Here is a 27,028-nt window from a genome sequence, read left to right as displayed (position 1 = left end):
GAAAAACAAAAACAAAAAACTAATATTTAACCGTTTTTTTGAGTCATCACAGGGTACATTTGCAGTCGTAGCGCCTAAGCTGTGGAATAATTTACCCCTACACATCAGACAGGCTCCTACTGTCAATCTTTTTAAATCTTATCTTAAAACGCATTTTTATTTACTGGCTTTTAATACAGCATGAGAGTTATTTGTTATTTGTTAATTCATATTTGGTGTTTGCTTTTAATACTCTAAGTTGTTTTATTATGTATGTTGTATTCTTGTACAGCACTTTGGTCAACGCTCCTGTTGTAATTAAATGTGCTATATAAATAATTAAACTATTAACTATTAACTATTAAACTACATCTGCATCTATTTCACTCTATCCCTAACATCCCCCTCTGTCACACCAACACTCTGTATGTCCTGTGTAAATACCTCCACGGGTCTCCTCTGAGGTCTTCTTTTCCTCCTGTCTGGCAGCTCAGTATTTAACATCCTCTGTCCATTGTATCCGCTACCCCTCCTCTGCACATGACTCTCTAACTTTGTCTCCAAATTGCTCAGCCTTAACTGTCTCTCGAATGTACTCACAGGACTGTGTAATCCTGTCCCTCCTGATCACGCCTAAGAAAAGCAGGTGAACTGTGGGGCTGTATGAGCAGGGCAAACCCACATTTGACACACCTGCGTCCCAGGTGGATGTGTCCACACAGAGCCCACAGCAGTTTTGTCTTTTGGGGCACCCATATGCCCCAAAAGAAAGAAAAACCCATATGGGGGAAACCCACATTTTTCTTTTAAATCATTGATACAATATCATGCATATTCGTTAATATCCTACTACATAATAACATACTTGGGGACATCCGAAGGACTTTATTAATTTGTTTATTTATTATTTATAAAAACGACGTAAATTTGAAATGGAACATCGCTTCTTTTGTTCTCTAGATAAATTACATTTGGATTGATATCCGATATATGCAAAGTAAGCCACTAAAGCTAGTAACTATTTGAAAGTCCTTAAATTAAGATAATCCAATAGTTTTTACTTTATTTCAGAGTAGACCTTTTCCCGTTCTATTACACGGTTTCTGCATTTTTACGTTATTATTATTATTTTTCTGTGAACTACCTTTAGATTCCCCGGAAATGGAAGAACTATCATACCGGAAAAGGAAAACGTCAACAAGATGAGGTGGTGTTTTTGAACATTTAGCAGAAAACAGCACTCTATGCACAGTGGTCCTACGCTGCAGGAGGACAACCGGAACAGGTCGTTGACTGAAGTCGGCAGCTTTTAAAACCTTGAAACAGTAAGTTGACGAATCAAAGTGAGCACAGAGCCGTGAAGGAGAATTCACGTCACATAATTTTACAGCATGCAGTCACTGAAGTGTCAGCTCCTAAAGCAGACGCTGTGTCGTTTGTGTGTCGGTTTCGGCAGCAGGGTGAGTGTGTGCAGACTTCTACTAAAAACCGACTTTAAAGGGAGTAACGCGAGAGAATGTGAGAGTTGACTTCAATAGAAGCTACAACAGCAGCCGGCTGTTATTTCAACAGAAAGTGTGGCGGCTGATGTTTTTAACGAGCAGCTGTTACATTCCTTTTTTTTTCTCCTGAAGACAATCTCAGCAACAAGCGAAGCCACCGAGTGACCACACAGCCACAATACTTTATCTAACCGTATCTCCCTCTTTACTAAGTGTAGCATTGTTTGCTACCATTTGCTACATAATACAAACGTCACTCCTTATTTGCAGATTTGTTAAGGGGGGTTCAGCAGTTTTTTTTTTTTGATGTCGAAGGACAGTGAGCGCGAGGACAGTGGTATTGAGGTGCGGCAGGGCGCGTGACTTTCCAGAAAACCAGCTGACTTTCAGGGATTTTTTTTTGAAAGATCTGGAAAATACTGGTGTTTTTGCAGATTGGTCAGTCGAGTTGTAAACCAAATTAACACCGCTTTCCTTTCCTGCAATAAAAAAAGAATGCAAAAGGAAAACAAGTTTAACATACGACATCAAAAAGAGCCGTCAGACCTGCTGAAACAGGGCAAAATATAGCTCTAACCATAAAAGTCATTTTCTAGTTGGCCTCTGAACACGGCCTCCACTTCTCCCTCTTCTGTATCTTCAACCAACAATAGAACTATTTCAAAGGGCAAAAAGCAGCATGCACCTTGTAGGCGACCACTTTTTTTGGAGCCATTTCAGTGGTCATTTGGATATAAAACTGCATGCATGCATGCATTCAACAGCCAAAACAAAGAAACTGCCCTTCTTCCCTCTGGAATCATACTTCTATCAATAATGCTCAGTTATTAGAGTGTCATGTGTCTCTCTATAATGCTTTCAAAGAAAGACATCAGGTGCTTAAAAGCTGACATTGACGTGGGAACCACAAAGTGTGTGGGCCTGTTAGTGAAAGCTACTGATGTCAGTAGATGATAACCAAGAAGTTCACAGATCATTTGTAGATTCTGACTAAATTGTTTCCGAGGAAAGTTACTCCACCCTCTGTTATCTAGTGATCAAGCCTTCAAAATCTCAAAAGGCACCAAGTAGCCACCAGAACTGATGTGGTGTTATGTGGAGTTTTTTTTATTTTTTATTTTGTGGCTTCATAGTGTAGTAGTTTACACATTTGCCTAACAAGTGAAACATCCCTAGCAGGCACCCAGAAGGAGAGACAAATCCCTTTGAAATTGCATAAGACATAAAGAAAATCTGTTGAATACGGAAGCAGCTGAAAGCAGTTACTATTTGTGCCATCAGTGGAAGATGTCTGAGAGGAATGTGGAACAAGCAGATAGTGTTTGTGTTAGGCGGTGCGAGTCAGAGAGGGCGGGTACAGGTGTCTTGGATCAACAGGAATGTAGTTCCTTCTACACGCTGCCACACTGAGCTCTTTTACATCTGGGCTTGCACTACTTATTGACTGATACACATCTATGGCAGGTATTATCAAAGCAGATGTGTTTCTATGGTGTTCAAAATTAGATGAGAAACAATTTTGCATATATGGGTTTTGTATAATTAATGTTTGTGTGAGTGCACTTTGAGAAATTTCTTTGGCTGCTGAATCTCAAATCCAACTCTGAGAAAAATCCTCAAGTTTCTTACTTTCAGGTCTTTTTATTTGAAGTATTGTAATTATTATATAGTGAGGGGAATGATCACATCCCTCTAGCTGTTGAAAATGCAAGTCAGCAGCCTTCATTTCCTTTCATGCTTCCTTTTCAGCTTTTCCTTTTTCCCTTTGGTGCAAAAACAACTTTGGAAATTCTCATACTTTAAGATGTGCAAGCTTTCAATTCAGAAATGTTTTTCATAAGCTAATATTTTTACTCCTGTATACAAACTTAATTCTAGTGTTCTGGCTGCATTCTCATCATGAGATCTTGTGTTTAATCTAAGCTAAATTTTGATATGGATATATCACTTACAAAGGCTTTGCACAGTCTCTCCTTGCATTTGTCAGTCAATATGAGTTTAATTGGATCTTCCTTTTACTAGTTGGACAGTTGCTCTACCAGTTCTTCAGCTGTTATTTATATTCATTTGTTTGACTGTGATGTTTGGGATAATAAGTATATGGATCAAGAATCCTATCTGTCCAGCTGTACCTGCTGGACTCATTAATGGTTTGAACTCTGTTTTCAAAGCATAATTGGTCATTCTACCTGAGAATATCAATAATAATGCTATACTGTGAAAACTGTGACATACTGTTGTTACACCGTCATATATTTCCTTTGCTGTCAGTTTCTCCTAAGACCTGTGTTTGTGTGCATCCTTGTCTTTGTCTTAAGTTTATGCAGTATAAAACTACCGAATGGTGTACACACTTCCTACTTTTTCACAGCCACCTGAGTTGAGCAGGTCTTACTGACTGGCTCTTACTCTGCTTTTCTTTTTAAGGTGCTTCTGAGAGGCATGAATGACTTTGCAGTTCTTAACACAGGGCGCAAGATGCCCCTCATTGGACTGGGAACATGGAAGAGTGAGCCTGGAAAGGTAGAAACTGCACTTCTGTCCTCCTGTTTTTAAGCCATTTGAGACTTTCTAATAAAATAAAATGGCGTTGTGTTTACCCCTTTCCTTCATCTTAATGTCACACAATAAAGTTGCACTTTTTTGTATCCTTAATTAAATTGGCATGTGTAAACTGAGAAGTGCTTTCTGTTTTTTACAAATTCAACTCTGCAGTTCTCTCAGCTTTTTGGATTGTTTTTTTTGTCTTGGCTATTTTATTTATTTATTATTTAAAAAAAAAAAAATATTGACAGGGTAGTAATGAAGAGTAGACAGGAACAAGGGGAAGACATTATTTTCACCATATATTATTTTCAATGTATTAGAAATGGGGGAAAAATACAGTTTATTACATTTAGATTGTCCTACATTTAAACTGATTTTGCCCATAAATTCCTATCAATATGCTTCACTGCCCCCAAGTGGACAAGAAATCGTTTGATAAGCTCTAAGTATCCAGTGAATGAAAGTCTAATATAGTATTGTTTTATGTCCGGTAATTGCAGCCCATTTATTTTTTTCACTTGTTGGTCTGAGAATTTAGCAGATTCTGATGTTAAGTTTAGATTTTTTGGTACAAACATTAAGAACGTGTATGGGTACTTACTGAAACTTGTATATTTATTTCTAACAGGTGAAACAAGCAGTTATTTGGGCACTGGAAGCTGGGTATCGCCACATTGACTGTGCATCCATCTATGGCAATGAGGCTGAGATTGGAGAAGCCCTGCAGGAAAAGCTCGGACCTGAAAAGGTAGAACTGCTTCACCAAACTGTTCAAAGCTCCAGTAAAAACACACATAAAATGTGTCCCCTGAGAGCAACTGATTCTAGACTTGTCAGACTTTACTGACCAGTCTGGTCTACTACTGTCTTTAAAAACAAAAAACAAAGAATTCATATCTATCGTGTTCTGTGCTCCAGTCCCTAAGAAGAGAGGATGTGTTCATCACATCCAAGCTGTGGAACAGCAAGCACCATCCAGATGATGTCGAGCCAGCCCTCCTGAAGACCCTGAAGGACTTGAAACTTGAATACCTGGACCTCTACCTCATCCACTGGCCTTACGCCTTTCAGTGAGCTCAGCCTCCACATGGTCCAATAATGAGACAGTTAGCTTATGTTCCCAAAACCACCTTTGTTATATCAAGATAACTGATGGATTATTGTATATCTTATGCCAAATTAATCTGCTCACAGGTTAATAGTTTTAAAATCTTAAAACGATTTTGACAAGAACTATACTACTTCATTAAAAAGTGTTTATAAAAAAATTATGACATTTCTTAAAAGTTAGTTGATGCTCAAACTGATAAACAAGCCTGTATTTTGAGACCTTCTTGACTTGCTCCTAGACGAGGAGATGTTACTTTCCCCAGAAAGGAGGATGGCACCTTGCTATATGATGACACAGACTACAAGCTGACCTGGTCTGCCATGGAGAAACTGGTGGGAAAGGGTCTTGTCCGAGCCATTGGCTTGTCCAACTTCAACAGCAGGCAGATTGATGACATCCTGTCGGTCGCCAGTGTCAAACCAACTGTCCTTCAGGTACAGGATGTTTGTGATGTTGATGGTAATAAAAGGTGTTTGTAAAATGCCGGAGGTGACCCTGGTATTGCTTCATTTTTGCTGGACAGGTAGAGTGCCACCCCTATCTGGCCCAGGTAGAGCTGCTGGCCCACTGTCGGGATCGGGGCCTGGTGATGACGGCCTACAGTCCACTGGGGTCTGCTGATCGAGCCTGGAAACATCCGAACGAACCCATCCTGCTGGAGGAGCCTGTGATCTCTTCCCTTGCAGAGAAATATAAAAAGTCTCCAGCTCAGATTCTCCTGAGGTAAGTCTATAGATCAGAATATCCAAAAGAACTCTGCTAAAAAAAAAAAAAAAAAAAAAATGCAAAGATCACACTGTGTCTCTGTTTATCTTCGACCTTTTTACATAAACTTGCCTTGCCTTACATTCTTTGTTTCTTAAGGTTTCCAATTTTACATTTCAAATGATATCATCAAAAACACATCCTGATTCAGCTTGTTAGTCTGTAGCTCAGCATGCATCTAAACATTGTAGTGCATGGCAACTTTACTCACATTTGTAGTCTTAAAACAGCAAACTAAAGCTAAAAAAAGCAGCATACTACTTGTATAAAACTCGTGTGCTTGATGCTCTGGGCAGAAATGCACACTGGTATGGTGACGAAACCCTTCAGCAGCTTCACATCAACACAAATCCTGTATTTCCAGGTGGCAGACACAACGTGGAGTCGTAACAATCCCTAAGAGTGTGACCGAGTCCCGCATCAAAGAAAACATACAGGTGAAGTGAGATTTAAATAAATGTTACATTTTGTGGTCCAGCTACAGTGAGGTATGTTGTGTTGTATGTAAAGGGTTTTGTTATGTTGTCAGGTGTTCGACTTTACCCTTGAAGCAGAAGAAATGAAAAGTATCGCAGCACTGACCAGAGGCTGGCGCTACATCGTACCAATGATCGAAGTAAGTGGACTTAATCAGTACTCTAATAAATCTTTATGTTGGGACATAACCGCTAAGGAGCTCTTACTGTCTACATCAGCTCTGCAGTGATGAGCAGAGACAGAGATGCAACACTGCACAACGTTTGTGTAAATCTTGTAAATACGAGCTGAAAATAATAAAAATACTATACCTATCCTATGATTATGAAGATGGGGGTGGGTTGAAGTTAGTTTATATTGGATTATGGAGCTCTTATGTGTGATTTGGAAAATGTTCATTATATGAATATTAAATGTTCCATCTCTTCATTGAATACAATAAAGTCATTAAAGAATTAAGTTGGCTCATTTTTAAAAAATAAAAAAAAATTTATTCAAAGGAGATGGTTGATTTTTACCAGCTAAGCCATAGTGGAATACGTATTTTCAGACAGTTTTGGTTAAACAGGAAAAAAAACAGTTGATGTCAAGAATTAACACATGAACTTGCAAAATGCAAACAATGTGTTTAACTTTTGTTACTGCAGGTGGAAGGAAAGCGTGTTCCCAGGGATGCCGGACATCCCTTCTACCCTTTCAATGACCCATATTGACAACTCACACTACAGCCTGAATTTGTGCCTTCAACAACCCCATCAACACACCTTCACCTTCCCACATCACCGATAAATGTTCCTGGGTCCTGCCATCGAAGTTTGTCTTTAGATTTTGTTCAATTCTGCACTTGCCGTTAGAGTAATTCAAGTTAATATTGGTGGTTGAGACTGAAAAACTGGTAACTGTAAAAACACCGTACAGTATGTGTTAATTTTTTAATAAACATTTTGTTACTTCCCTTGCAAGCGTTTATTTCACTGAATGATTATTGGCTTAAGCTGTCTCTTTAATATTATATCTTAGAAGAAAGTGCTTTTAAGATTCTGTTTGGTGTGTCCATTTAAACCCATTCATTTCATCTGGTCTACATGACCACTTCAATCATGCAACAAAAACAAGTCTGTATAATACAGTCAAGTAATTAATAGTAATTTGTGAATTGTGAGTGCAGTTCTACAAGAAGGCTTACATACACCCAACAACCTGTTTCACAAGCATGACATCCATGGTTTGCATGGGGTGAGCATTAAAACCAAATGCATCCTGATATAGAAGTAATGAAACTTAAATTTCATTAAAAACGCAGGCCATGAAACTAACTCCACATAAAAATTAAAGTTGAGAAATGTGCTGTAACTCCATGCCTTTTTTTTTTTAAATTCTGTGACTTTGATGCCTCCTTTCTCCACCTATGACTCCAAATCACTGATGGTGTATGAATTCAAAAATCACATTCTTTGAAAACAGAAGTTGTCTAAATAACTATTAAGGCTATTAAATCTCACTTCTGATGAATTTGTCTACCTTCAGCATCAGCTTTCAACTTTGTTGCATTCTGTGTTAGTTACCTTAACTTGCAGGTGCTGTGGAGGTGTGCCCATCTTTACATTAGCAGACCACAGCCCTATAATGTCCACTCCAGTATTAAGAACCTAAAGTGATGGATTTGGCTGCCAGCTCTTGATTTTGACACTTGATATAAAATTCCACGCAGTGTTTTATGAATAATAGTCATTTTCCACTGAGAAGGGAAAAAAAAGTTTTTAAAATGTGTATAAAAATGTCTTTAAAAATAAAGACACAATCCAGCTTCTGGTCCTTGCAATCACAGTGGTCACATACAATGGTCTTCTCTCATCTCCTGCAGTACCTCCTCTAAAGCTTCCTTCATTGTCAGTTTGGGAGATCTGTGCATGTGGATAAGCTGAAAACAGAGGGGAAAGTTTCACTAAGTCACGCTTTGACCAGTATTGTTTTGAAATTACTTTTGTGGAGATGAAAAATAAAAATAATGAGCTGGAAATTAGTACAATGAGTACACTTTAAATGTCTGTTATTTCCATTACTGAGCCAAAAAGCTACAGATAAGTGTTATTCACAGCCAGTGCGTGAGTATACTTTACCTTCTTGGTGTCCTCGAGAGTGGTATATCTGTAGTTTGGTGGTTCCAGACTCTGCACCAGGCTGGAGTGCAGGTGGCGGTTGCTTTCAATGAACCGCCTTGTCATGGCAAGCTGCTGTTTTAGCAGTTCATTGAGAACAAATACAGCTGGATTGAAGGTGCTGATTGCTGATGGAGAACCAAGGGATACACATTGCAGGTTTAAGTTGAAATATTTATGAATGTTTAAATGACAGTAACAAAAAATGTCTTTTAACTATTTAACTGATCTGGAAGGCACTGTCTCCCAGTATATCACCTATAGATGGCGCTACAGCTTCATAATTTTTTTTTTAAATGGCCCCACCACAGCCATCAGTATGACTCACTTGAAATTTGCCATCATCCTTGTACAAACCCTAATAATCCCTGAGAATTACCATCTGAATCCAGGTTTAAAAGATTTTCTGTTATCAGTGTGACAAATCCAAAATTTGACAACTTTCTAGTTTTCTTGACAAAGTGAAGAGTCTCAGTGAAAGTGTGTTTTCAGTGCTGTCTGTTAGTTAATCTGTCAGCAAGATCATGTGGAAAATGCCATCAAAAATCTTATTTTTGAAACATTTTGGAGAAAATCATGATCACTTTTTTTAACCAATGAGGAGCATAATTGGCCTGATGTACTAGTACACCCCAGGCTCTTAGTAGGTACACCTATGGTATGAATTTTAAAATAATACATCGCTTTGTTCTCATGTTATTGCATTCATAAGATTTTCTGAAAACTTGAGCTCTGACCTTGACTTTGAGGTCAATGTCACTGAGATTCAAACTCATCGAAGATTTTTTGTAGGTGATTCTATGGTATCAGTTTGAAAACCCCTACTGCATGCCTGCCCGCCTGGCAGGGTGACAACAATACCCAATCAGACTTTTACAGCTGAGGGGTAAAAAAGCACGTGAAAGAGCAAAATTTTAAACATCGACCATGGGAAGAGTACATATGTTAAAAAATATAGAATGTTTTTTTTAATTATTTTGTATTTTATTTAGTTTTATTGGTTCTCACCTTCTACCATTTCTGCATTGAGGGTATGACTGACCACTGGAGAAGGATTTATGTAGGTCATGCTCACCATAGGGTCCACAGCAGGAATATCTGAAAAAAAAAAAAAATTAAAGCTCAATGCGATAAGACATAAGTTCTAGTTGCCCACTCAGAAAATGGGGACCTCTCTGGTTCACATCGGCATACATAATCATGGACTCATTTACGTTAGTCCCTGTCAATCAACACCAACGTGAAACAGCGCTCAAGCTTCTCTTCTTTTGTGAAAAGAAGCTTCAGATATTCACTCATGAATTCATCTTAACTTGTATTGATTTCTGCAATTCACTGCTTTCGTCACTCATTAAATCTGCCTTCCAGTGCTTGCAGGCAACGCAAATGCCAAATGGCTGCTCCTGTGACACTTGTTGCATTAAGGATCCAATTTAAAATTCCTTCCTACCTACCTACAGAGTATTGCACAGCCAAGTTCACTCTTTATCTTGCTCACTCAAGTCCAACAACCTAAAATTATTCCTAGTTCTCTGCACATGCCTGAAGCCACAGAGCCTGACCTTTAAAATGCTCTGAAGTTTGTGGATTCTGTGGACTTTCTAAGTCAGCTTCAGACATATCAGTTTACTCTGGCATTTTAGTTACAGGATTTTAAAAAGTAAATAAGTATTTCTCTTAGATCCAAAGAACAATGCAAGATAAAGTTCAGATTAGCGCCTTCATACAAACAAGATCTCCTTTAACTTAATAAGATGATTTAAAGGAATTTTGGTGAGAAATGGTGTCTCTCTCACATCTTAGATAGACAAATACTATGTGTAGCAGACAAACCTGTTGGCCATGTTGAAGCCAGTGGACCAGAATGGGTCTGTACTGCAGTCTCTTTTAAAACCTTTCTGGCTGAAGTACGTCTCCTCGACTGTTGATATGAAGCCTGGCCCTCATGTAATAATGACGGTCTGGAGTCCTCACTTCTGCCTTGGCTGTTTGACTTGGAAGTGTGACTGCGATCTGAGGTCCGTGAGGTGGAGGAATGACTTGCTTCTGAGAAAGCTCTCGAATAATCATCTTCTGTCCTCCCATCAGACATGTCTGAATCCAAACCCCCATCTCTGACTTCTGACACCATCTTCTCTTCACCTCCATTTCTCTGGAGATCCTCTGACACTTGACTGGCACTGTAATCTGGCTCTGTTTTGCTCTCACTCTCAAAGTCACTTTGGTAATCCAGCAGCTGGTCTTGTTGCTGTTCCTCCTCGTGTAGCTGCTGCTTTCTGTCTGGAGATCCTGGAACAGGGCTACCCTGTTTCATGAAAGCAAAGATATCAGTCTAGGGAGTCCTTCAGAGAATTTAGAGATCTCAGACAAAGGGTCCCCTGAAGAATATTATACGTATACTAACAATCAGCCTTCACCTGCATGCAAGGAAATTTGACAAACACAATAAAATGCAGTAAACAGTTGCTTTCTCCAGCTGAAGAGTATCTCAAAATGTAAGTTCATCCTCTCAAGAATAGGAGCATTACTACTGCCCCATTTATCTCCTTGAGACAGGATAACTAGAATTCGCTGTATATATCTCAGCAGAACAGCTGTCAGTTGGTTCACCTCCTTCAATTAAAGTCTGTAAACTGGACCACTCAACAGTATTTGTGTTGTTAGTATTTTGGAGCATTTCTACTTTTTCTACTTGCGCACTTTATACAACATGTCTCATCAACTCATTTACATCAGCATGTTTTCTATGCCTAACTGCTTCTATCTAACATTCACACATCCACTCAAATTGCGGTTCAGTATCTTGCCCAAGGATACTTGGCAAGCAGACTGCAGCAACCAGGGATCGAACCACCAACCTTCTGATTGGTGGATGACCTGCTCTACCTGCTCTGAGCTACAGCCACCCCACTAATAATAATACAGGTAATAATACGGTTTGGTGTGCGGTACAACACAACAAGAAGTTTGTGCTCTAGTGTAGGTGACTGAACTTTCTAGCACAGCTAATTAGTGTGGTTATTTAGCACTAATTAGCAGATACTTCTAGAATATAGAGTGAATCTGTTTGATTCCCTCTATATAAATGTATCTTATGATATAGGTTTATTGTATAGGATAGCGTTGTTAAAAAAGTTACAAATGCTAATGTTATACTCAGTCTATTTAAAACGTAAACGTAAACCATCTCATTTCTGTGGGCCTCTTAGAATTCAAACTTAGTCCAAGGTTCATTTTTCCACTGCCACAGTGGAATAAAATTTCTATTTCTATTTAGTTTATTTCTATTTAGTTTATTCTAATAAATCTTTAGAATGTTTTTTGACCATTTTAGAGCAGAGAAAGAATCATATTTAAGATATGACAGAAAACAAACTTATAATCATAACCCCTAGGATATCACATGTAAATATCCAGATTATTGCACATATGTGTTTTAATGCTTGTGGTTATTAATGTGAGGCTTTAACACATGGCTGTTTTATGATGTAAGATTTTTTGGTTTCGTTATTAATGCAAATTTCAGTGCACCACGCCAAGGAGAAAATGTCCTTGTGGACAGAATTTAGAGTCTCCAGCATTAATATCAGTGGCGTTACATTAACTTCAGGGTGTCGATTATCGTTCATCACTATCACAGACACAAGGATACAACTTTGCATACATACAGTTATTATCTTTTTCTAAATAAGGATTTATTTAGTGTGTGCACTGTGGAATAATGTTTGCACATAACATCAGGAACCTGTGATTAATACCTGAGTCACAGCTCCTTGCGCTTTCTTTCTCACTATTTAATGCCGTAAGGAACATCAGGCAGTCAGTGAAATCACATCAAGAGCAATTTAAACTATTTCTTCCTTTTCTTTGACACTACTCTAGCTGGTGGCTCCCTAGGTGGCCGGCTATTCTTGTTATATAAACAACAAATCCAGTGTCTATAATAAAGTCTTTCTCATTAAACTCATTGTTTTTATTTTATGTTATTTAACTAAATTCTTTTGGTAATCATTGCTGCTCTTTGTCTGTGGCAGCAGCAGTCCTAACCCAACAGCAGACAAAGTAAGCAACAGCTAGGGATCATAGTGAGGCATTTAGCAGCCAACTACCTGGCTGTTCCATTTGGAGCTGATGAGCAAATCAGAATTCTAATAATTTTAACTGCAACAATTATGTCTTGTGGTCCAAAACACAGCTGTTTCCCCATATCTGAAAAGATGATATGTTGATGATGTGTTCATAGCTTGTTTTGACTTTGTGTATAACATGTTTTCATAGATATAATGAGTGCAATTCAACAAATATTTCCTTTAAAGTGGACCTGCTATGCTCTTTTCTTTCATGCATTTACCATTATAGTGACTGACATTCATTTTAAAAATTCTCAAAGTTTAGTCAGGTCATATGTGCAAGTCATCTATGCGGGCCAAAAACTCAAGTGTAGTCTTATATGGTCATCTCTGGCACACAGCTGTGTGGAAGAAGCCCAAGCCACCTACTGCTCAAATCATGAGTTTATGAGGGGTAGCCAGTCAGAGCAGAGTTGGTTGGATGGGTTTTTTTCAGAGTGAGTATGAACAGAGGGGGCTGCACCAAGGCACAGATATGATGAGTCGAAGATAAATATGGATTATTTTGAACTCTGAATCATGCAAAGCTACTCTGGCAGAGTTCAAGAATACAAATATGGTGCTATAAATGAGACTAATAGGTCCTCTTTAAATTATGCTACACTGAATGGCAAACTTTCTCCTTTCTTCTTCACTTTATACTTGTTTAGAACTAATTCCTGTCATTTCCCACCTGTTTTCTTGGCGTTTCTGCATTAAATTCAAGGCGAGCAGGTGCAAGGTCATCCAGTGTCATCACATTAATCTTGAAGTCTGCAGAAACATAAAACCACAATGACAGAATTTAGAGTGTATATTCACGTAGCCAACTATAACATGTTACTCAGTTTATAGCTGCTAGCAGTGCAACGCATAAGGCTACAAAAAGACACTAAAAACACCTGATGATTAAAAACTGAAAACTGAATATTGAAAGAGGCTAACTTGTAAATTGAGACAATCTCATAAAACTGGTTTATGTGACAAACTGGAACATATCGAAGTCTATTACAATGCACGTCAGGGTACTAGAAATAAAGCTCAGGTCACTATGACTGCCAGTAGCATACTGCTCCAACAGTATCAATTACTGGTAAAGATACATTTATTATCAATATTATCAATATGTCTTTGGGCCTAGAAGTTGTACCTCCCATGTGGTAATGACAGGGACACTAGATCACAGTTATTAAACCAAACTATTACATTATTTGTACATTTACACAGCGCTTCACTAAATAGGAATAGTTAAAAAAGAACTATCTATACATATATAATTTTTAAAAAGAATATCCCAAAACACAGATAGTCTAAACTAAGTTAATTCTTTGCACGTTAAACTGTAGTAATTTAAAAAAAAAAAACTGTGCATTTTGAGGGAATGACTGATGATGCTGCAAATATGGACATGCTTGAAAGACGGATGGTTTAACTAATACCCGTGTTTGCCATTGTGCATCAGAAGATAAAATCTATTCTTTTTCTGTTGTTATCAAATTAATCCACTATCAAATGCAGCAGCTTGTTAAAACTCACAGTGGCTCGATACAATAAAAAGGTTCTCGAGACACTGATAATACATGCTTTATTCCCCCTTTTCCCTCTGAAAGCACAAATGTTGTTTTCTGCCTTCATGAAAAGCTTTCCAAGAACTGCCAAACAAATTAGATTCATCCTGTGAGTTCATTTTGTCATTAATAATTTTTCTTCAAGTATAACATTACTTCAATATTGAACAGAAGAATGACCACACTGTAACCTTCTTTTATACGAGCAGTAATGAGATGTTCATTTGGACATTAGTGATTTTATTTCAGATATAAAGTCATTAATGTACAAAGGAATGAGCGCCATGTTGCTCTCTCTTTCATAGGAGTGATCAATACATCATACTCCTAGATTGCTATTAATAGTTAAACACAAAGAACACAGCTGAGTCCAATCAACTCTTGAACACTAGGACTAAATGCATTTGATGAGCACCTCTCACCTTCAGAAGAAACTGAACTCATCTCACTGAGTGGGCGTTCAGATCCCGTCTCCACAGGGAAAAGCTCGTCCAGAGAGAGCACTTCACTGCGTCCTGAGAGGGAGGACAGGGATCGCTGTGGGCTTTCTGGCCTATAGGAGGTGCCCGGTCTTTCTGGAGGATGTGGGGAGGAGACACGGGGTGGAGAGGGAGAAGAAGAGAGCACAGAGGGGCTGAAGTGGGCCTGGGCATGGCCAGTGAATCGGAAAGGAGAACTCCGGTTAGAAGGAGAAGCAGAGGAGCGAGGTGGTGCTGTGTTGGAGGGTGGTGAAGGAATTACTTCGGCAGTAAGTGGAGTGGAGTGAACTTCATGACTGCTTTTGAGGAATACCTGTATGAGTAGAAAGCACAGCTGCTTTGAGCTGATAAAACGGTGTCTCTGAGCCATCAAAGTGAAAACATTATCAGGTTTTCACTCTAACCCTTAAAGTGCAGGTTGCAGGAAAACAGCCTGATGTCTTAACCACGTACATGTCTGGCATGATTAACAACCACTGTGTGAATGTGGCTTGTCATTATTTCCACAATGAAAGTCTGTCATGCATAAAAGTCTGTCTATTATGTTAAAATGATTTAGCTCTGCCTGCGTAATCATTCAATTTAGACAATTTCCAATTTCCTGTAATAAACAACTTTTTCTTTTATTAAAACTGGGTTCAAAATGTTTCTTTTTCTTATTAAAACTGTTTTCATGCCTATCAGAATGATGCTGTCAGTTTATAGGCTGTAAGTAATGGGAGTGAACCAAGCAAAAAAACCACCCAAGTGTACCTTATCTGACTTTTTCATGGAGGCAGGTCTCCCAGGTCTTAAGAAGCTATAGTCTGTCGAGTCCAGCGAGTCTCCAAGCAGTTTCTTCATGTCTTCTTCATCACTTTCCAGACTGACACCACTCGTTAGTTTAACTGACTTTGTCTCCAAACGCTCTGAAGATGCTACACGATCTGCTGCTCTGGACCTGACTCTCACACTAACATCTACACTTTTTGGAGCCATAGTAAGAGATGTATTAGTGTTTTCAAGAGCTCCAGCTGCTTTCTTCTTAAGGAAACGGGTTCCCCTCAGGCTCTGGTCACTGCTAGACTGTACAGACTGTTGCACAGATGTCTCTGGGGTTTGGGTGACTCTTGCTGGTGCTGATGATGACACTCCCAAATCCGAAGTCAGAATGAGGGCAGATTTTGTCTCCTGTCTGGCCTGTTCCTGCGCCTGCTTGCGGCTCCGGATGCGACTCTCAATTTCAGCCAGTCTAGTCAAGGATGCAGTCTGAGTGGCACGCCGTGAAGATGATGCATTTCTGACCAGCGATATTAAAATAGGTAACTTCACATCAGAAAACGTTTTATTCTTTGTGCAAATTAATAACCACATTTTTATATGTTGAATCTTACCTTGATTCAGATTCAGGGTGCATTTGGTCCCGGTTGACGGGTGACTGGCTGCTGTTTGTTGGTGGTGGAGCCTTCTTCAAAAACCTGCTTCCTCCTCCCAGAGAGCTCTGTGGCCTGAGACCCTAACCAAAAAATTATTAATTAATTAATTAATAAAAAAAATTATACAATTCATGTCAAGTTGGATTTACTGGGTTCAACAACACTAATGTGTAGTCTTCCATTATTGAGCAACAGCAACAATTAGCAGTTACCTTGTTTGAATCCAGTTCTCTTCCATGGTTCTTTTCAGCATCCGTAGCTTTAACATCCCCTCCAGACTCAGGAGCTGAACTGACTGAGGACAAGTCGCTCAGATCTGGGAATAATTTGTGTGTTTCGGGGGGAGCAGATCTGGGTTTGAAAGATTCACCTACAGAAACCTACAAAGAAACAGATTATATTTATGTAAGAAGTGCTTTAAGATTTAATCACTGTAGTACCTCATTCTGCTCTTACATGTGAATTATACTTCAGAGTCACAACGACTTGAATGACATCTCTATCAAACCTCACTCTGGATCTCACTGGGAAGCAACTTCTGGCATGACCAGTCATGGAAGCTCCAGTACCACCACATCTGTCACCAATCACTTGAAGGATACGGGGTCCCCTGACCCCTTAACTGGCCCCACACCAAGCATTCTCATTCTCTAAGAGCTCCTCAGCAGTCCTGGACCAGGATAATTCAATTAATCTGTTTATTGACACAGCCATTAAGGTAGTCCGAATGTGGGTTTTACTGGTTTTCAGGAACATCTTTTACAATGTAATTATATATTTTTGTCAAGGAAATATCTTGTTATAATAGCAGCTGTTGTGTTGCTGCAAACTGCATGTTAAAAAAAAAACTAGCTAGACAAGTAGCTTGTGGTTTGTGTTTGTGACTATTGCTAGTTGTCAAATCTAACCTTTAGTAATCATGGATATTGGCTCCTCTCAGGGTAACGCCAGTGGCGGCAAGGTTAAGGATGTCGTGTCCCACCCTTGCCCAGGTGTCACCTACTTTCCCTTGACCATCTCTGAGAAAACCCCATCCCCTCTTCATTGCCTGTATGGCAATCAGGGGGGAGGAGAGGGATGTGTAAGACAGAAAAATATTGCCCACTCGCCAGGCACCCATCAAGCAGCTCATGACTGCTGTCCCAGTGTGTATAAAGAAGATGAGCCATTACTAAACATTTTCCTCAAATTTTGGGGCTCATTTTTTAGCGTGGAGCAGTCAGTGGCATTTCATCTCTATCTGAACAGACGTTCACTTGTGTCAGTGGGACCAAACCTTCCAGGTAAGATGGAGTATTTCACAGCCTCCATGTACCAAAAGGTTTATAAATCAGAAGCGCAGTCAATATAAAATCTGAATGTGGTCATCCTGCTCTCAGCCTACCAAGCTGAGCTGTTTCAGGACATGGGCCCCCTGCTGGATAAGGGCTCAATCAAGGCTCAATCTCTCCAGCCTTCCTGGCCAAGACAAGGTCATTATGAATTCTCCATATAAGCCATCACGAGCTAGGGGATCGTTTGAGGAGGCACTAACTGCTATGCAGCAGGTTAGCGACCTGAGGAAGAAGCAGGGTGAAGCTTTTGACCTCTGGCTTCCCCATAAAACCACGCCACACCAGCCTCCGCCTACCTGCCCAGGCAGCAAGGGGATGTAATGTAGGCTTCAAAGGTCCTACTTAGCAGCTACCGAAGCAGCAGGTGCCTCACCAGCAGCGTCCATCCAGGCAGAGTGAGAAGGCATCATACCTTCTATACGAATACTATATAATCCATTGTTTAGCGATAGATAGATACATACATAGAATAAAGCTGGTCTTTAGGAAAGATTAAAGATTCCATCAAAATATGAAAGACTTAAAATTACACAAATCAAATAATTATTTAAAGAGCTCAAATGCACTTATTCAAAGGAGCTTGCAAAGAAAAGCGTCTGGACTTCTTTAAGTTGCTTGAAGACGTTTCACCTCTCATCCGAGAAGCTTCTTCAGTTCTAAGGTCAAATGGTGGAGAGTCCCAGATATAAACCTAGTGGGAGTGAAACCCCACAGAGGGACAAAAGGACCCCCTGATGATCCTCTAATCGCCTGAGCCAAGGTGTGAAACTGGGTGTGGGTCCCAATCAGCCAGAGTTTCGGGTGAGCTCATTGTGAAACCTGGCCCCACCTTATCATGCGAATTCCTGAGGTCAGATGGCCCAGGATGTGAGTGGGCGTTAAGGCGTCTGGGAAGGGATCTCAAAACTGGATTATAAATGGCAGAGAGTTGGTGTCGTAAACCCCCGCCTCTGTTCAAAGATGGTCGCTCACAGTGGACATAGATGGCTTCTTTCACTCCTCTTTCAAACCATCTGTCCTCTCTGTCCAAAATGTGAACATTGGCATCCTCGAAAGAGTGACCTTTATCCTTAAGATGCAGATGGACTGCTGAGTCTTGTCCTGTGGAGGTGGCTCTTCTGTGTTGTGCCATGCGCTTGTGAAGTGGCTGTTTGGTCTCTCCGATGTAGAGGTCCACGCCCAGTTTCCCACCTTGGCTCAGGCGATTAGAGGATCATCAGGGGGTCCTTTTGTCCCTCTGTGGGGGGTCACTCCCACTAGGTTTATATCTGGGACTCTCCACCATTTGACCTTAGAACTGAAGAAGCTTCTCAGATGAGAGGTGAAACGTCTTCAAGCAACTTAAAGAAGTCCAGACGCTTTTCTTTGCAAGCTCCTTTGACTACGATGACCTGGATGACTGAGAACCTTCACAGACAAATGCACTTATAGTATCTCACAAGAAATATCTCACAAGAAATACTTCTTTAGAAAATCTGCTGGTAAATTTCTACAAGAGCACCACTGAGAATGTCACATTGAAGTGTTGCTATTGAAAGGAAGGACCTGCATCACGCGGTAAGCACAGCTCAGTAGGACAAAACTCCTGGACCTGAATAGCAGCAGAACAGCCAACTGAGAATGAGAGCCAGGAGTGAAAATACCACCCACCGCGTTCACAGCCTGTTTGAACCACTGCTGTAAACTAGTATCAACAAGCTGAGAAACAACCTCTATGACACTCCATTTTTCTGCTCCATTAAAGCACTGGTAACAAGGAGTAGAACTACACCCACACAATCTGCAATTTACATACATACCGCCCTCAGAGATGTGAACTGCAATGCAAAACCACTTTAAAACCTCTATTTGATCATTTTCATCAAAATTATAAATTTTTATCTGGATTTAACTTATTTGTTTATTCATATCTGCAGTACGGGGGGCCCACAGGGAACGGTTCTGGCTCCGTTCCTCTTCACCATCTACACTGCAGACTTCTCCCACAATTCCACCCAGTGCTTCCTGCAGAAGTTCTCTGATGACTCTGCAATAGTCGGCCTCATCACTGATGGGGACGACAAGGAGTACAGAGGACTGACCCAAGACTGTGGACTGGTGCCAGCTGAACTACCTCCAGATCAACACCAGTAAAACCAAGGAGCTGGTGGTAGACTCCCGCAGGCACAAACATCCTCCACTGCAACCACTGAACATCCAAGGTATGGACATTGAGGCTGTGGACAGCTACAGGTACCTTGGTGTTCATCTGAACAACAAATTGGACTGGACTCATAATTCGGAAGCCCTCTACAGGAAAGGGCAGAGCAGACGGTACCTGCTGCGGAGACTCAGGTCGTTTGGATTGAAGGGCCCACTCCTGAAGACCTTCTATGACTCTGTGGTGGCCTCAGCTATCTTTTACAGTGTGGTCTGCTGGGATGGCAACATCTCTGCCGGGAACAGGAAGAGACTGAACAGGCTGATCCACAGGGCTAGCTCTGTTCTAGGATGCCCTCTGGACCCAGTGGAGGTGGTAAGTGACAGGAGAATGGTGGCTAAGCTGCCATCCCTGATGGACAACATCTCCCACCCCACACAGCAGACTGTGACAGCACTGAGCAGCTCCTTCAGTGGCTGCGGCACACACGGTGTGGGACAGAGAGATTTCACAGGTCTTTCCTCCCCACTGCTGTCAGACTCCACAACAAAGACTCCAACTGATCAAACACACACACCCACACATGTGCAATAACACTAAGTGCAATACTCTTTTTCTGACAAAGTTGTATTTTTACTGTTGTATACAGCATTTGTATTCTATTTTTATCCTATTGTATATCTTATTCTATGTATTCTACTGTACATAGTGTTTTATTTTATTCTCTTCTGTACAGTTGTGTACTGTATTTTATTTATTTTTATTGTATTCTAATTTTTGCTATATAACTTTTGCACTGTCCACTTCCTGCTGTGACAAAACAAATTTCCCACGTGTGGGACTAATAAAGGTTATTTTATCTTACATGCAAAATTTCATTGCATCAGAGTAAAGTTACAATAAAGATTCTGATATTATTGTTACCAACCGTAACGCAAGAAAACAAATTAAATTATTTCATCGCTTTTAACTATGATGCTGAAGAATTTCAAATTTAATTTTACCACAGACAAGGTAACTTTCCCGTGTAAGAACAAACAGCTCTTAAAAAGGGGGGAGACGACAGCTAAAGAAAACTCGGTACATACCCGTGTTTTGGATGAGGACTCTTGCCTGGAGCCCTGAGCGTCTCCTCCATTGCTCCTCTTTGCGGACAGCAACGCCTGAGCTCGATCCACAGCGGAGTTTCGGCCGCCTAGTTTCCACATTTTTAAAACACTCACTTTCTGGCAAACTGCTCCTTGATACAGTTCGATATGTAATATCACATGTTTTGTACGCAATTTCCACAGTAGCTAACCCATGTTATCCTGCATACGAGAGACTACTGTTGACTAGCAAGTAGCTAAAGCTAAAACTTCTAACTGCACAAAGAAAATTCGACATAGACTCACTTAGATGCCTTTCCTGTCAGTATAGTTAATTATCAATTATGCAACATTCAGGAGTTCCCAATTAAACTACATTATTTCCGTATCCCACCTACTACGTAAACGAGTATGAGTTAGAAGCGTCTGTTGTTTCCATGGAAGAGCTTCCGCCTCCGTCTTCTTCTTCTTGGTAGTAAGAAAGTTCTCCTTGGAGCGCCACCTACAGTTCAGTACAGAAGCTACGTGTATGTGTCCTACATGGGCACCGTTATGTTTTTTTTTCATTCAGTCCATTTTTATCTCTGCACTTTAGTCAAAATTAAATCTAAGCTTTGCTATTTTATGTTTACTTTAATTATATTTAAAGCTATTTGGCTGCTATGTTTTATTCATTATCAAAGAAGGTTCGTAATTTGCGATCTATTCTGTTTATACCTCTGTGTCCAAGCATGCGCCCATTTCCCTCCATTCCCCCCATTCCACATTAGTATTGTTTTGTTGGTAATAATAGTAAGTTAAACTAGTTTAGTTATTATTCTATAATTCCATAAATACTACAAAAATCATGGTAGAATGGCAAGAAAATGCAAAATGGAAATAGTAATATATCCTAAACAGACTGTAGAGGTAACCCTGGCCCTGTGCGATCCAGCAGGTAAATGTGAGTCTTTATGATAAGCATGTTTAATTGTACACCAAATTTAACATGCGCTGATTTTAAAACATGCGATAGCAGAGGATGGTTTCGATCCATCGACCTCTGGGTTATGGGCCCAGCACGCTTCCGCTGCGCCACTCTGCTATACGAAGATAACCGTCCGATTAAGCAATATTAACAGGCTTTAGTATATTGTGTGATCTGAATTGCTGTTCATTAAGAAAATATATAGTCTCTCTGTCTATATATATGATTACATATTTTCGCTGCTAATATGAAAGATAGAATTTTTTTTACATCGTGCTCTTATGTCAGAGTTTTCAAGCGATCAATAGCAGCAAGACAAAGACAAAAAAAAATCGTTAACAACTGCTTTGTGTTTATTGAGTTTCTACTAATTATTTTCAAATGTTGTGAGGCGACTATTAGAAGTTTTGAGATAATCTTTTTTGTATTATGAGACCAAGGGGCAATTTAAAAGGAATTCAATTAAATGCACGCATTTTTCTATGGATATTTCGGAATAGCTTCACAGATGCTGCTGAATTGTGCAAATAAACTAAACAAACAGATCAATATATGAAGTACCTGCATCTGGCTGCCTGCAGAGGTTCAGTGCAGATGACACTAAGATGTTCCAGGTTTTTCTTTTTTTTTTTTTTTTGCCTTCTTCTGGCTTCTCACATCCCGGAGATAAACACAGTCTGTCTTTTTCACTTTTCCCCGCCCTGTGTCAGATTGCGGCAGCATAAAAGTCAGACAGCTGACAGGAAATGCTGTTTCTAGTTCCCACACAGGGCTGGAGTCACCAATGGCCACGGCCTTGGAGCTGTTCTGTATTATTGAGTTTGTTGTTTTTTCATGTCCTTGTGCCAGGCTAGCTCTGCATGTGCCCAGTCAACATTATTTATTATCAGCCTGTCTGCTAAGAAATCACCTGTTATTGTATCAGGCTGCTGATTCTTTAATGACAAGATAGAATCCCCTTCAGGACATTTTGTTTCCCGTGAGGAAGCTCAAATCAAGCCTGCGATCTTGTTTTTGAGTTTCAACATCATGGGAGTGTTCCATAATTTTAAAGAAAGAAAGAAAGAAAGAAAGAAATGGTTTTCATTCACACTAGCAGCTCTGTGAGACTGGGCATAGTCCCAGCAGTGAATCTAGCATGATAACATACAGATTAGACAAATGGGAATGTCATTTGTTTTGCAGGTATTTTGTCATAAACAAAATCACTGGACAAATTGAATTTCTGACCTGATGATAGTGCTAGACAACAAAGGAGACGAGATATTGTTACAGTGCCAAAAGAATCCACAATATACATGAAATCAATTTGATTTCAGTCAGCACTTCTGCACTCAAAAGACTATATTTTATATCTGATCTGCAGTGATCTATATTTGGAAATGGTTTATTCAGAGACTTACAGAGAGCACAGCTGTTTCTGGATAATAGAGTCTATTTTTGTATGCTCATAGAAGCAAGACAACAGAGCAAATCAGGCAGGAGTGATGACAGATTTGACCTTAGTGAAGTGAGTACATACATTAAAAGGAGGATCTGGGGTAAAGTGGGTTGCTGATACAGCATAACAGCATTGTAGGCTAAAGAGCTAAAAATATCACACCCTATATGAGCCTATAATTGCCAGCTGTTTAGAAGGGAATTATGTGACATAGCACTGAAGTGAACTGCTGGGATTGCAGTTGAATGTCGCCACATAATTTGCTATTGAGCTCAGGTAAGGTCAACACCTCTTGTTCTTCGGTCCTTAAACTATTTCTAACCAGTTTTTGCAAGTGTGGCTTAGACAGGCCAACGTTTGCGGAGTGCTGGTGTCTTGAAGGTGGAGGTTGTCCCTAGGTCTGTAACAATGCTTGACTCAGCTGTGAAATCTTCCAGTTTATTTCAGCAGTGTCTTTCTTATTAATGTGGCTCTATCTGCCTCTATGATTATGATAACTTTTCCCTCACTTTTTACTTAATCTAAGACCAACGTAGTTCATGTGTGGCGTGTAAAGAGGTGAGTACTCAGCATAGGTAATTCTTGAGAGATCAAACACCAGTTTCGGGATGCCAGTGTTCAAGGCGCAAAGTCAGTAGCTGGACTTCTACGGCTTGAGTTTCTCTCTTATCACAATGTAGAGATTTTTCTAAATCTTGTTCCCACTCAGCAGTTCATTGAGCTGAGCTGAGTTTCAGGCTGACAGAACCACAGTAATTAAAAGCAAGTAATGCTACTGATAAACTCACATCAGTCCCTGTGATTGATATTACCCCTGCTCTACAGTTGAGCTGTTCTCAGTACTTAGATTAGTTGAATCCCGTTGCATAAGCAGACTGAGAACACACAAAACTGATGCAGCACACAGGTGGAAGACTTTTTCCATCCTGTAATTCTGCCTACACATGTCCTTCTATGTGTTAAATCAGTTAGCAAAGTCACTACTTACGTCTAAAAGGCCACACATTTTATAACCTCAATCAAAGAATGGCCGTCAGGACAAAACAGAACTTGCTGTTGCAAAGTCTTTGTAATGATGGGATACCTATAGCACTGGAAAGGACTGAAAAAGAGCAGTACTGACTGTCTGGTCAGAACACAAAAATAGTCTCCCCATCTCTTCCTTTGTTTGTTTCATTGTGGTGTTACTAGGAGAACATTTATTGAAATGACTCACGCCTCTCCTTAAATTCATTAGATCCACTTATTGGATAAGTGCTATGCCAGAGAGAGCAGTGCCATCCCAAACATCCATCCATCCAGTGTGCTGACCTGCCACAAGTCATTTACAAATTACACCATGGCACTATAAGTTCATTCAGTCCTACACACACCATACTGTCTTTATGAATCAGTGTTCTATATCTGATACAGCAGCTCCTCAGTCCTGCGTTATTGCTTCCTTTCCAACTTTCTTTTTGCTTAAGCAGAATTTCACATTTCATTGTTTATTTTCATCATCATTGTATTACTTAACCATCTGCGTGTGGCTGGAAATTTAAAGTGCTGTGAGTTCAAATCGTGTCTCTGTACACTGCCAATACCGATATAATTTCATGGAGAGGCCTCTTTCAACTTCTTGAGATTTTGTTGTCATCATTCGCTACGATTGGCTCATCTGTTTCGAAACAATGAAACCAGTGATGGATTGAATTTGAATTCCCCGTCAGACTGAAATTTTACACTGTTCGAGAAATAAGCAGAAAGATCATTTTTATGGAACACTTCAGGTTAATGCTATTACTTAAATAAGATTGAAGATGAATTTGAATATGAAACCTTTTCCCTTGGTAGTTTTGCAGTCTGCGTAAATGATCAAACTAGCGCTTCCTGCAGGAGTAAACCTCAGGAACAAGAGTACACTATGACTCATTTCAGATCTGCCACCTACTTCCTCTCCCTACATTTGGTGCTAATTATGTATCCGAGTGAAGGATCTGACATACTAAGTGCTGTTCCTAACCAACTAGGCTTCAGACTGCTCTCAGTATGGTAGCTTCAAATTACAAGAGTACAAATGAGCACTACCTGTCAAGTGTACAGCAGCAGTACCTTAGAGGGTATTGCCTCAGTGGCAAGCTGTTGTACCCAAAATGAAATACTTCATTTTCTGAGTGTTTTTAAACAGCCTCAAAATGAAACATCTTTTAATTATTGTGATCTCAAAAGAAATTCACTGCAGTTCTTTGGCTGCATCACCTTCCACATGCAACACTTTTCATTCCACTAGTGAAACTACACTGCACACTTATGACAGTGTTGAACCTTCATCCCCACTAAACATCACATACTGTCTGGAAGCCTCCAAAAGATCAAAGCACAAGCATGAAACCGAGCTGCTGTGCCTTATATTAAAACATATAAACTAAAAATTACCATTAAGTGAGGCACCACTCAAAAGATTTGTAACACCTGCTCACTCAGTTTTTGCTTTCACTACTTTGAGCTGCTGCTCTTTACTATCGTCCCGGTCTCTCAGATTAGCTCACCACCTGTTCAATTTCACTTATTTAACTAACCCGCAAGAATGGATTTCAACTATAAGATGTTTATATATTGATGTTGTGGGTCGTGAAAAAGTGCCTCATTTAGCCTAAATGATAGCCCGTCTTGTAAGACCACCAAACTCATGGCACCATGATTACTATCAGACGGTAAGTAAGCAAAAGGTAAATAAGTCTGAACCATTTCAAGAACGTTTCTTTAAAAGTAGTTCCAAAAATCATCAAACAGTGTGATAAAACTGGCTCTCACATCACTACAGGAAAGAAAGATCTGAATGTTCCCCTTTTTCCGTTTTTGCTGTAGATAAGAGGATAAATTCATTTCAGTTACCAGCCTCAGAAATCACCAATTAAATTTACTCCAGGTAAGAGTCGATAAGCAGATAAGCAGCAGACACATCAACATTAATTGTCTGGAATAGACTGTGGCAATCAGGCAAAATAAAAAAAAAAAAAAAAAGGGACACCATGAGGTGAACACTACACCAGTGAAAATGGTCTAATGAGCCGAAATTGTTGTATTTGTAAGCCACAGAGAGGATGAAGATGGTAGTGTGGCTTTTGCATTGAAGCCTGGATGAAGAGGCTCAAGTTTGACTGCTTTAAAAATAAAAACATTTGTGGCTACATTTGAACTGTTTTGCACAAATTTCATATTCATACACATACATTTAGGTATAACTTGAAACCATGAACTACTACTAAACTATGCGCTTGGATTGCAGAGGACCAAGAGTTTGCTGGAAAGACATTTGGAGTCTTGATGGTGCTGTTGCAAATGTAAAGAGCGGGGCTCTCTTCTGACATGTGTTTTGATATGAATGACTCATAAAAACATCCTATAATAGGGAGTAAATTACCAGTGAAACTCCAACAGCAGCTCCGGTGCGTCAAACTATAAAATATTCACGATGAACATTGAAAAAAAGTATGTTGAAAAAAAAGTGTACCGTAGTAAGTTCAAAGCTATGTAATAAAGGCAACAAACAGTATGCACACACACACAAACACACACATATAGCTTCATAATCTTTGATAACTTATTTATCAGTAATAGGCACTTGAGCTGCCAAACATTTTTCTGTAAGTACATTTCAACAATAAGAACGATTTATTGTAATTCATGTAGGTCATTAATAAGCCTGACACCTATCATTTAAATAAACTGAGCAGTTGCATTAACATGAAAACCCACAACTACAACATAAAGCTGATTTATTTTTCTTTCTTTCTTTCTTTCTTTCTTTCTTTCTTTCTTTCTTTCTTTCTTTCTTTCTTTCTTTGCAAAGTAAACACAAACTGTTCCATAATGTGAACGGGAGATATACAAGTGGGTTTGAAATTCCTCCAGATTCTTTTCACACTCAGCAAAGCACAACAACACTGATGGATTAAAGTGTGGCC

The 27,028-nt window shown here is 39.7% G+C and overlaps 2 protein-coding genes across 5 annotated transcripts; one reads left to right on the top strand and one right to left on the bottom strand.

The window, feature by feature from the left end:
• The first annotated feature begins 1,164 nt into the window (after positions 1–1,164).
• On the top strand, positions 1,165–7,343 carry akr1a1b (aldo-keto reductase family 1, member A1b (aldehyde reductase)). 3 transcript variants are annotated; one of them, XM_026157690.2, is made up of 9 exons: positions 1,165–1,304; positions 3,909–4,004; positions 4,657–4,776; positions 4,947–5,098; positions 5,378–5,573; positions 5,663–5,862; positions 6,269–6,341; positions 6,434–6,520; positions 7,029–7,343. In XM_026157690.2, the coding sequence occupies exons 2-9, from the start codon at positions 3,924–3,926 to the stop codon at positions 7,092–7,094; spliced, it is 975 nt and encodes a 324-aa protein (XP_026013475.1). In that variant the 5' UTR covers positions 1,165–1,304; positions 3,909–3,923; the 3' UTR covers positions 7,095–7,343. The 3 variants fall into 3 exon arrangements, with proteins under 3 accessions (XP_026013475.1, XP_026013474.1, XP_026013477.1); XM_026157689.2 differs by having other exon boundaries at positions 1,286–1,439; XM_026157692.2 differs by lacking the exon at positions 1,165–1,304 and adding an exon at positions 2,892–2,945.
• On the bottom strand, positions 6,850–21,173 carry c23h19orf44 (chromosome 23 C19orf44 homolog). 2 transcript variants are annotated; one of them, XM_080297965.1, is made up of 11 exons: positions 21,068–21,173; positions 20,674–20,780; positions 16,324–16,491; positions 16,070–16,191; positions 15,450–15,975; positions 14,640–15,009; positions 13,344–13,423; positions 10,374–10,845; positions 9,549–9,638; positions 8,502–8,668; positions 6,850–8,302 (listed from the first exon to the last, which is right to left on the bottom strand). In XM_080297965.1, exons 4-11 carry the CDS (start codon positions 16,090–16,092, stop codon positions 8,213–8,215), a joined length of 1,818 nt encoding a protein of 605 aa, XP_080154091.1. In that variant the 5' UTR covers positions 16,093–16,191; positions 16,324–16,491; positions 20,674–20,780; positions 21,068–21,173; the 3' UTR covers positions 6,850–8,212. The 2 variants fall into 2 exon arrangements, with proteins under 2 accessions (XP_080154091.1, XP_026013471.2); XM_026157686.2 differs by having other exon boundaries at positions 20,674–21,138.
• Between the last annotated feature and the right edge of the window lie 5,855 nt (positions 21,174–27,028).

Source organism: Astatotilapia calliptera, chromosome 23 (assembly GCF_964374335.1).
Source record: "Astatotilapia calliptera chromosome 23, fAstCal68.1, whole genome shotgun sequence".
Classification (NCBI taxonomy): Eukaryota; Metazoa; Chordata; class Actinopteri; order Cichliformes; family Cichlidae; genus Astatotilapia; species Astatotilapia calliptera.
This window is presented reverse-complemented; position numbering and strand designations above follow the sequence as displayed.